The sequence below is a fragment of the Oncorhynchus mykiss genome, chromosome 8, assembly GCF_057628025.1.
Source record: "Oncorhynchus mykiss isolate SJ-2025 chromosome 8, ASM5762802v1, whole genome shotgun sequence".
Lineage (NCBI taxonomy): Eukaryota > Metazoa > Chordata > Actinopteri > Salmoniformes > Salmonidae > Oncorhynchus > Oncorhynchus mykiss.
Window position 1 is genome coordinate 17,304,006 of NC_143029.1, and position 11,782 is coordinate 17,315,787.

The following is an 11,782-nucleotide window of genomic DNA, read 5'->3' on the forward strand; positions in this document are numbered from 1 at the left end:
GCTTAGTGCAACTGATTGGAACTGGTTGAAAGTGGCATGTTCTTCCCACCCACTCAGTAACAAGTTAACTACTGACTTTCAGCATGCATATAGAGAAGGGCACTCAACTTGTACTACACCGACTCTGATGACTGATGATTGTTAAAGGAAATTGATAATAAGATTAAGATTAAACATTTCTGGAGTCGACTGAAAGTCATCTGTTCTTTCGACCAATCAATTAGTCCAAATTTTTAAACATGTATTTTTCCAAGACACACCCTAGGTGTTTTAATAAAATCAACTAAACTCAACAAAAAAAGAAACATCCTCTCACTGTCAACTGCGTTTATTTTCAGCAAACTTAACGTGTAAATATTTGTATGAACATAACAAGGCTCAACAACTGAGACATAAACTGAACGAGTTCCACAGACATGTGACTAACAGAAATGGAATAATGTTGTCCTGAACAAAGGGGGGAGGGTCAAAATCAAAAGGAATAGTCAGTATCTGGTGTGGCCACCAGCTGCATTAAGTACTGCAGTGCATCTCCTCCTCATGGACTGCATCAGATTTGCCAGTTCTTGCTGTGAGATGTTACCCCACTCTTCCACCAAGGCACCTGCAAGTTCCCAGACATTTTTGGGGGGGAATGGCCCTAGCCCTCACACTCCGATCCAACAGGTCCCAGACGTGCTCAATGGGATTGAGATCCAGGCTCTTCGCTGGCCATGGCAGAACACTGACATTCCTGTCTTGCAGAAAATCCCGCACAGAATGAGCAGTATGGCTGGTGGCATTGTCATGCTGGAGGGTCATGTCAGGATGAGCCTGCAGGAAGGGTACCACATGAGGGAGGAGGATGTCTTCCCTGTAACGCACAGCGTTGAGATTGCCTGCAATGACAACAAGCTAAGTCTTATGACTGACCCTCCACCTCCAAATCGGTCCCGCTCCAGAGTACAGGCCTCGGTGAAACGCTCATTCTTTCGACGATAAACGCGAATCTGACCATCACCCCTAGTGAGACAAAACTGCGACTCGTCAGTGAAGAGCACTTTTTGCCAGTCCTGTCTGGTCCAGCGACGGTGGGTTTGTGCCCATAGGCAACGTGGTTGCCGGCGATGTCTGGTAAGGACCTGCCTTACAACAGGCCTACAAGCCCTCAGTCCAGCCTCTCTCAGCCTATTGCGGACAGTCTGAGAACTGATGGAGGGATTGTGTGTTCCTGGTGTAACTCGGGCAGTTGTTGTTGCCATCCTGTACCTGTCCCGCAGGTGTGATGTTCGGATGTACCGATCCTGTGCAGGTGTTGTTACACGTGGTCTGCCACTGCGAGGACAGTCAGCTGTCCATCCTGTCTCCCTGTAGTGCTGTCTTAGGCGTCTCACAGTAAGGACATTGCAATTTATTGCCCTGGCCACATCTGCAGTCCTCATGTCTCCTTGCAGCATGCCTAAGGCACGTTCACGCAGATGAGCAGGAACTCTGGGAATCTTTCTTTTGGTGTTTTTCCAGAGTCAGTAGAAAGGCCTCTTTAGTGTCCTAAGTTTTCATAACTGTGACCTTAATTGCCTACCATCTGTAAGCTGTTAGTGTCTTAACGACCGTTCCACAGGTGCGTGTTCATTAATTGTTTATGATTCATTGAACAAGCATGGGAAACAGTGTTTAAACCCTTTACAATGAAGATATGTGAAAGACAGGGTCTTGAAAAAGGGACGTTTCTTTTTTTGCTGAGTTTATGCATTGAGCTTTTCTGAAGCTTTCAGCTTATCATTTGATGAAATAAGACAAATGCCTCAAGAGGGCGCCATAGATCTATATCACCAGAAGAAAAAAACAACCTGATGTCAGATATGTACAGTGATCTCCACTTATATTGGCACCCTTGGTAAATATGAGCAAAATGGGCTGTAATAAAAATGTCTTTGCTGTTGATCCGCTTGGTCTTTGATTCAAAATATTCACAAAAAAACTAACCTTTAATTGAAGTAAAATGATTGAAAAAAATAAATGTTAAGTAAATTAAATAAATATTTTTCTTCAAAACATGTGTGCCACAATTATTGGCACCCCTAGAAATTCTTAAGTAAAATCTAACTGATGTATTTCCCATGCATATTTTACATTAAGTTCACCTGAGTGATTAGGAATACTTAAGTGGTAAGCCATGACTTCCTGTTTCACTGGGGTATACATGAGGTGACATACAGGCCAAGCTCCCATTGTCATCCATCACTCTGGGAAAGACCCGAGAATACAGTAATGATGTGCAACAAAAGGCTGTTGAGCTGCACAAATCAGGAAATGGCTGTGAGAAAATAGCTCAATGATTGAAAATGTAAATTTCCACTATCAGGGCAATAATAAAGAAGTTTAAAGCAACTGGAGATATTAACAATCGGCCTGGAAGAGGACGTGTGTCTATATTGACCCCATGCACAGTGAGGAGGGTGGTTAGAGGGGCCAAAAAATCTCCAAGAATCACAGCTGGAGAATTGCAGACGTTAGTTGGGTCTTGGGGTCAAAAAGTCTCCAAAACTACGATCAGATGCCACCTACATAACCACAAGATGTTTGGGAGAGTTGCCATAAAAAAGCCGTTGCTGTAATCAAACAACAATCTCAAGCACCTACAGTTTGCCAAACGTTACTGGAACTTTCAATGGGACCAGGTTCTATGGTCAGATGAGACTAAAATAGAGCTTTTTGGAAACAAACACCAGAGGTGGGTTTGGAATAGACAGAAAGATATCCATGCAGAAAAGTACCTCATCACCACTGTGAATTATGGTGGTGGATCTTTGATGTTGTGGGCCTGTTTTTCTTCCAAAGGCTCTGGCCAACTTGTTAGGATACATAGTATCATGGACTCCATCAAGTACCAGCAGATATTATATCAAAACCTGACTGCCTCTGCTCGGAAGCTTAAACTGGGCCTTGGTTGGATCTTCCAGCAGGACAATGAACCAAAGCACACCTCAAAATCAACACAAAAAATGGTTCACTGACCACAGAATCAAGGTTTTGCCATGGCCATCCCAGTCCCCTGGCCTAAACCTGTGGGATGAGCTGAAGAGGAGAGAATCAGAAGGATCAGAATCCTAAGGATCTGGAGAGATTCTGTATGGAGGAATGGTCTCCGATCCCTTGCCATGTGTTCTCCAACCTCATTACACATTATAGAAGAAGACTCAGAACTGTTATCTTGGAAAAAGGGAGGTTGCACACAGTATTGAATGAAGGTGTACCAATAATTGTGGCACGCGTAAAAAAAATATATATATGTTAGGAATGTATTTTTTCTTTCAATTATTTTACTTTAATTAAAAGTTGAATGACCAAGAGGATAAACAACAAATATATTTTTTTACAGACTGTTTTGCTCATATTTACCAAGCGTGCCAATATTAGTGGAGGGCACTGTACAGTGCGGTGTCCCTCAGGGCAGTTGCCTTGGGCCGTTATTCTTTCCTATTTTCACAAATCATTTGCCACTGGTCATAGACAAAGCTAGAATAACTATGCATGCGCATGATTCCACATTCACAGGTCAGCACCCAAAGCCACTGAGCTCACTAAAATTCTAAATAAGGAGCTGCAGTCAGTATTGGAATGGGTGATTCATAATAAGTTGGTCTTAAATACAGTGCCTTGCGAAAGTATTCGGCCCCCTTGAACTTTGCGACCTTTTTCCACATTTCAGGCTTCAAACAAAGATATAAAACTGTATTTTTTTGTGAAGAATCAACAACAGGTGGGACACAATCATGAAGTGGAACGACATTTATTGGATATTTCAAACTTTTTTAACAAATCAAAAACTGAAAAATTGGGCGTGCAAAATTATTCAGCCCCTTTACTTTCAGTGCAGCAAACTCTCTCCAGAAGTTCAGTGAGGATCTCTGAATGATCCAATGTTGACCTAAATGACTAATGATGATAAATACAATCCACCTGTGTATAATCAAGTCTCCGTATAAATGCACCTGCACTGTGATAGTCTCAGAGGTCCGTCAAAAGCGCAGAGAGCATCATGAAGAACAAGGAACACACCAGGCAGGTCCGAGATACTGTTGTGAAGAAGTTTAAAGCCGGATTTGGATACAAAAAGATTTCCCAAGCTTTAAACATCCCAAGGAGCACTGTGCAAGCGATAATATTGAAATGGAAGGAGTATCAGACCACTGCAAATCTACCAAGACCTGGCCGTCCCTCTAAACTTTCAGCTCATACATCAGAGATGCAGCCAAGAGGCCCATGATCACTCTGGATGAACTGCAGAGATCTACAGCTGAGGTGGGAGACTCTGTCCATAGGACAACAATCAGTCGTATATTGCACAAATCTGGCCTTTATGGAAGAGTGGCAAGAAGAAAGCCATTTCTTAAAGATATCCATAAAAAGTGTCGGTTAAAGTTTGCCACAAGCCACCTGGGAGACACACCAAACATGTGGAAGAAGGTGCTCTGGTCAGATGAAACCAAAATTGAACATTTTGGCAACAATGCAAAACGTTATGTTTCGCGTAAAAGCAACACAGCTCATCACCCTGAACACACCATACCCACTGTCAAACATGGTGGTGGCAGCATCATGGTTTGGGCCTGCTTTTCTTCAGCAGGGACAGGGAAGATGGTTCAAATTGATGGGAAGATGGATGGAGCCAAATACAGGACCATTCTGGAAGAAAACCTGATGGAGTCTGCAAAAGACCTGAGACTGGGACGGAGATTTGTCTTCCAACAAGACAATGATCCAAAACATAAAGCAAAATCTACAATGGAATGGTTCAAAAATAAACATATCCAGGTGTTAGAATGGCCAAGTCAAAGTCCAGACCTGAATCCAATCGAGAATCTGTGGAAAGAACTGAAAACTGCTGTTCACAAATGCTCTCCATCCAACCTCACTGAGCTCGAGCTGTTTTGCGAGGAGGAATGGGAAAAAAATTCAGTCTCTCGATGTGCAAAACTGATAGACATACCCCAAGCGACTTACAGCTGTAATCGCAGCAAAAGGTGGCGCTACAAAGTATTAACTTAAGGGGGCTGAATAATTTTGCACGCCCAATTTTTCAGTTTTTGATTTGTTAAAAAAGTTTCAAATATCCAATAAATGTTGTTCCACTTCATGATTGTGTCCCACTTGTTGTTGATTCTTCACAAAACAATACAGTTTTATATCTTTATGTTTGAAGCCTGAAATGTGGCAAAAGGTCGCAAAGTTCAAGGGGGCCGAATACTTTCGCAAGGCACTGTATATTACTGTCATAAATTCCAGATTGTCTGCATAATAAAATAACATTCACCTCGAACACGGGTCCATAAGACATGCCACCAGGGTAGGGCTGGGCGATATGGCCAAAATATCAAATCACAATATTTACAAAAAAATACGCTATGACGGTATTTTATGTTTTTGAATAATTAAAAATAGGTACATTTGCTTTGAGTAGTCCGTGAACCTAGGGTGGCAACACAGTGCATTCATAAAGTATTCAGACCCCTTCTTTTTCCACATTTTGTTACGTTACAGCCTTATTCTGAAATTGATTAAATGGTTTGTTTTATCCGCTTAATCTACACACAATACTCCTCGAGTCTTCTTGGGTATGACGCTACAAGCTTGGCACACCTGTATTTGGGGAGTTTCTCCCATTCTTTGTTCTTAAGATCCTTGAACTGTTGGAATGTAAACCTAAACCCCAATCTGAGGTCCTGGGGCAGGTTTTCATCAATGATCTCTCTGTACTTTGCTCTGTTCATCTTTCCCTCAAACCTGACTAATTTCCCAGTCCCTGCGCTGAAAACCATCCCCACAGCATGATGCTGCCACCACCATGCTTCACAGTAGGGATGGTATTGGCCAGATGATGAGCAGTGCCTGGTCTCCTCCAGACGTGACACTTGGCATTCAGGCCAAAAACTTCAATTTTGGTTTCATTATACCAGAGAATCTTGTTTCTCATGGTCTGAGAGTCCTTTAGGTGCCTTTGGCAAACTCCAAGCGGGCGCTCATGCGCCTTTTACTGAGGAGTGGCTTCTGTCTGGCCACTCTAACATAAAGGGCTGATTGGTGGAGTGATGCAGAGATGGTTGGCCCTCTGGAAGGTTCTCTCATCTCCACAGAGAAACTCCGGAGCTCTGTCAGAGTGACAATCGGGTTCTTGGCCACCTCCCTGACCAAGGCCCTTCGCCCCGTTGCTCAGTTTGGCAAGGCGGCCAGCTCTAGGAAGAGTCTTGGTGGTTCCAAACTTCTTCCATTTAAGAATGATTGAGGCCACTGTGTTCTTGGGGACCTTCAGTGCTACAGAATTATTTGTTGGTACCCTTCCCCAGATCTGTGCCTGGACACAATCCCATCTCCGAGCTCTAAAGACAATTCCTTCGACCTCATGGCTTGGTTTTTGCTCTGACATGCACTGTCAACTGTGGAACCTTATATAGACAGGTGTGTGCCTTTCCAAACCTTTTCCAATCAACTGAATTACCACAGGTGGACTCCAATCAAGTTTTAGAAACATCTCAAGGATGATCAATGGAAACAGAATGCACCAGAGCTCAATTTCGAGTCTCATAGCAAAGGGTCTGACTACTTATGTAAATAAGTATTCCGACTTGCCTAGTTAAATAAAGGTTAAATGAAATAAATGTTAAAAACAAGGTATTTTTTATTTTTATAAATTTGCAAACATTTCTAAAAACCTGTTGTCCCTTTGTCATTTTGGGGTATTGTGTGTAGATTGACGAGGGGAAAAAATGATTCAACTTAACGAAATGTGGAAAAAGTGAAAGGTTCTGAATACTTTCCCGAATGCACTAAGTGATTTCAATGGGCATTTTTCCATTCTGATTGTTTTATACTGTTCAATTCAACAAAAATACATTTTCTGCATTTATCAATTTCTGCATTTCCTGCACTCATTTGAGGTCATTGCCACACTGAAACGTAGGGCTGCATAATATGGGCTTTGACTTTTAGAGAGAATTTAGAGAGAAACACTTGGTTGAACTGTTGGAATCCCGGAAATAGAATAATTATTCTAACTCTATAGTTAGAATATAATAGCTGTGGGGCTCCCGAATTTGTTCTTAACTGACTTGTCTAGTTAAATAAAAGGTAAAATTTTTTTTTTACAAATTTAAAAAAGAAAAGAAATTGTGGGCACTTTGAATACAGTGATTGACATGACAACAAATGAAAATGCCAGGGAGGAGTTATTGTGAAAAAGTAGAAACCAAAAAGTTCCCTAGGCACCCTATAATTTTTGGCTACATTGAATGTTCTCTCTTAGCTACTTCATGCATGTATTGCTAGTTACGTTTTCTCTTACTAGCTTACTAAGAAAATACAAACTAGCAGTTTGCAGATGTAAGAAACACAAACTGATAGTGTAATTACAGAACACTATTGGATTTATATTAAGAAGCAGTGAAAACAGCATCGTTATCATCAACATAGTTGCATGTGCTGCATTGACCATGCAGAGACTGAACGCAAGAGACTCGTGGTCGAGAAGGAACAGCAAATGTACTCCTTGAGTGACAGGGAGCGGGGCTAGTTCTGTGTGGAAAGCGGCATGGAGAGAGAGAGTGGAGAGAGATTACTTAAGTAGCGAAGTAAACTATAAAAATGGAAGCTACACACGGCATATCACATTTAACAAACCAAACATTCAAATACCATTATAGAATGTAGAGTAAAAACCCACACCGGTGTGCATCAATACTGGTATATCGTAAAATACGGTATACCGCCCAGCCATACACCAGGGGTCTCTTCACAGTCCCCAAGTCCAAAACAAATTCACGGTAATGCAGCTTTATACAGACCCATGGAACTCCCATCTCCAATTATTCAATCAAACAGCAAAATTACCTTAAAAAACAGATGAAAAACAACTCAAGGAACAGCAGGGGGTGTAAGGGGACACACATATTATTTTTGTTGTTGTATTGTTTGTATTATTTTTGTTGCATTGTTTGTATATCGTATTTAAAAATGTCTGTGACTTTCCTTGTCTGTCAGTGTTTTGTTACTTGTCATGTTGCATATTTTTTGTGGGCCCCAGGATGAGGAGCTGCTTCTGCAAAAGCAAATGGGGATCCAAATAAACAAATGTTGCACCTGCCTGTAGTGTGCTCTTGTGCGTGTGTATCTCCTTGGACCAGACAAGCCAGAACAACAATGTCAACGTCAGATGTGCCTGAAACGCGTTCAATATTTTGAAGCGGGTAGTAACCAGGGCTCACTGCTTAGATTATAGTATTTTTTAGTAAGGTGTTAGTGAATGCAAATAGCTACAAGACTTAGACATCAACTTTGGATTTAAACAATGTTCAATGAATCCATGATGTCTGATCAAATGAGCAGCAATACAAAAATAGACAAAGCTATATCATGACTTCAGTTAATGAGTGCTATATGTCAGTGTCATGGAAGTCACTTGTTATTAACTGACAGTACGCCTGTAAAAAGCCATATTGCCGGTGTGATTAGTTCTTAATGTCATATCATTTGTGTTTTGTCTGATTATTAAATTATCACTGGGTACGAAGTTGGATAAACATCCAGGAACAAGCTAGCTAACATGGTGGTAAAGTGAAAGGGATGTCATGTCTTAGGTAGCTAGATAGATAAATGAATTAATAGAATGAGGGTGGCATCACTCCATCATTATGGGAAACCCAATGCGGAAGTAAATCAAACCTAATAATTTCTGCCAAGCTAGCTAGCATTAGTTTAGCGAGCCAGGATAGCACCTTCGCTGTTTTTTGCTCGTTCGAGATATTGAAAGGAGTAAAAACTGTTATATTTACAAACTTACCTGGGCTTTTCAGGTTGTATTTGTTCTCCATTTTAACAAGTCAACGGGACTGAAAATGTAGCTGGTGTATGTTTACGAGAGACAGCTGACTTTACTAGCTAGCTAGGAGCTAGCTAACACTGACTTTTGCTTCGTCTGAAAAGTCCTAAACATTCGAACAGTATATTCGGTAAAGCTCAGCAACAGATAAAAGTCGTATGCAGTTTGTTTGCTAACTGTCATATCAATTAGTTAGCTACAACGTAAATCCTGTTGTGGCACAAGTTTGGTGGGACGATGACCTGTTCGAAGAAAAATGTTAGTCGTGTGATGTCACTGGATAAACGTAAACAGGAAGTAGAAAAGTCAAGTTTTGAACAATAAAACTTTATTCAAATACACTTTATTTCATTCGTTCTCTCTTTCTGTGTGTGTGTGTGTGTGTGTGTGTGCGTGTGTGTGTGTGTGTGAGTAAGTGAGAGAGCATTCATACTTGCGCCAATGCAGAATATTTTCCCATTTATTCAGAAACATTTTTAATGGGATTGCAGTGGCCTTTCATAGCTCCATGGTGAAACAGGATTAAAGGGAGGGCTTTGCGGCTGTGGTTAATGTAATCTCTGCAGTACCCCAGGACCCTCCCCTTTTACATCTTTACCCTCCAGCCGACTCTGTCTCTGTACTGCCAGCCAGCTGTCCTCCACCTCAGCCTGCCAACTTGCATCAAGGGGAATACGAGTACAGGACACAGGATTATATGTAATTAATCTTCATTTGATTAAATCCACCTCAAATGATTCACAAAATATGATGTAATATTTTCAAACATTATAAAATTTTCAAATTATGTTATTTTGTGTGAGACTCACACTCAAAACCAATGACTGCCCAGCAGGCAATTGCCAGCTGTGTGTACATTATTAATGTAGCCCGACCACGCCATGACTGCCTTCCATGTATAACATCATTATAAAATACAGAATATAACAACTCTTGAGATATTTTTACCATAGATAGCTAACCCTGGCTCCACCAAAAAGTCATCCCTTATTTGGATGACACACAATGGCCATGCATGGCCCTTGTTGATCATGTTGATTATAATTCAATTTGAACCACCCAAGGATGTGATTTTTTTCACCATGAATAAAGGGACTTGGACTTCTCTAAACCTAGGAGGATGCATCACCAGGCTCATGGACAGTAGACTTACTAAAAATGAGCCCTTTCGTGTGTAAATCAACCCAACATTTACACATCCTGGGCAACTTAATTGAGGAGGACGGGCTTGTGGTAATGGCTGGAGCGGAATTGGTGGAATGGTATCAGTTACATCAAGCACATGGTTTCATCAAGTCAATCCATTATTATGAGTCATCCTCCCCTCGGCAGCCTCCACTGCACTTTCAACCACTTTTAAAAAAATTGTATTTTTTACTTAATGTGCTATCTCTCTGCTTCATCTAATAGCACAACCAAATTACCTGGATTGTAGTTGAGATTACATTAAAAGTACATATTTAAGTGATCAGTGCTGCGAAATTCTGAACATATATTTATATTGTGAAGATTTCCACAGACCTGCGACCTTTGCATGCTATCTCAAACATGTACGTTTCTATGATTACATAAGAATCATTTTGTAGTTACAGTAACCTCAATGTGGCCAGTGGTGATGAACTCATTTTAAGGTTGAATAAAAACTGTTACATTAGTTTGTAAGATAGCCTTAACTTTAGGCCATTTACTGTATTACAACAGTCATATTGAATTGTGTTAGGTTGACAAAGCAACCAAATATCAACATTTAAAGGAGATGTATCTAATGCTTGGATAGTTTCATCCGAGCCACTGGCTTAATCCTATTCTTTAACTTTTATATTTGGTTTAGTTGGAGACATGAAACAAACAGATCATTTGTTAACTAGTTGAAAAAAATATAAGTTAAAGAATAGGACTAAATCAAATCAAACTTTAAATGCACTTTAAATAAAGTTTGATATGATTTTACCATATTATTTAACTTAGATTTTTGAAATGAAGACGTAAATCTAACATATTAATTATTAACTTAAGATCACATTTGACATCAACCAAAGCATGTGTTGTCTAATTTGGTAATTTCTGTTGAACCCTGGGTTGAATTGAAACAATAGCTGTTGATGACTTTACAAATGCTTTATAGGCCTAAATAATATCATTGATGATATGAGTGTTAAAGTATGGTTACATTTCATTTGCTCTGTTAAACCTACCCTTTTGGAATGACTTCGATAGCAACAGTGAAATCTATTTAGTTATTAAGAGATCTCTCAATAATAATTCTCACAATAGCACGTTGGTAGTAGTCCGTCCGTGACAAATATCAAAGCTGAGCAGGGCTGGACTTCGAAAAACCGGTAGCTGTAGATTGATCAAATCTCCAGTAGGAGGTGCTGCCAGGCCTATTGTTTATTCTTTCTGATAGTGGATAGAACGTTGAAGATCTGACATTGTTTCGAATGCACAAATTCAACACATTTTATACAATGTTTGTCGAAGTTGAAAATTGGTTACCATGATAATATAATTCTGTGGTTGAAATCTCATATGCTTATAACTAAATAAACCATATTGAAGTGTCTGGGCAGGATAAGCCAATATCTTTCAGGTGGAGGATTTAATCAAATTGTAGCAGCCCTTGTAGAAAAATCGAAGAGAACTTCAATACTTCTCTGAGAAACTGGGGCAGAAAATATGATGAGAAAAAACATATCCCTATAAGAACATTAGCCATGCCTAGTTGCAAAGTCTGCCTTTACTTTAATGGCGGATTAATGTCCCCAACATCTTGAAACAGAATATGTGCAGAATCAATCAATCAATCAATGAAATTAAATGACCACTCACTACTGAATGTACACTAGTTGGATCTCACTATTTGGTTTGTCTCTATTTTCGTATTTATAGTATCTTCACCCAGAGAAACTTTGAATCAGAATCGGAATC

At 40.2% G+C, this 11,782-nt stretch overlaps 1 protein-coding gene across 10 annotated transcripts in view; it reads right to left on the reverse strand.

The window, feature by feature from the left end:
* Nucleotides 1-9,173, reverse strand: part of LOC110529501 (ubiquitin-conjugating enzyme E2 J1) — a 37,490-nt gene extending 28,317 nt beyond the window's left edge. For 3 of the 10 annotated variants that reach the window (XM_090183093.1, XM_021611740.3, XM_090183094.1), the window contains exon 1: nucleotides 8,816-9,148. Coding sequence is in view for 4 of the 10 variants with exons in the window: in XM_021611737.3 (XP_021467412.2) it covers nucleotides 8,816-8,846 (31 nt within the window). In the remaining 6 variants the exon portion in view is untranslated. Of the gene's footprint in view, nucleotides 1-8,815 lie in introns of all 10 variants that reach the window. The other 7 variants (XM_090183095.1, XM_090183097.1, XM_021611737.3 and 4 more) reach the window with 6 other exon arrangements.
* Nucleotides 9,174-11,782: the final 2,609 nt, after the last annotated feature.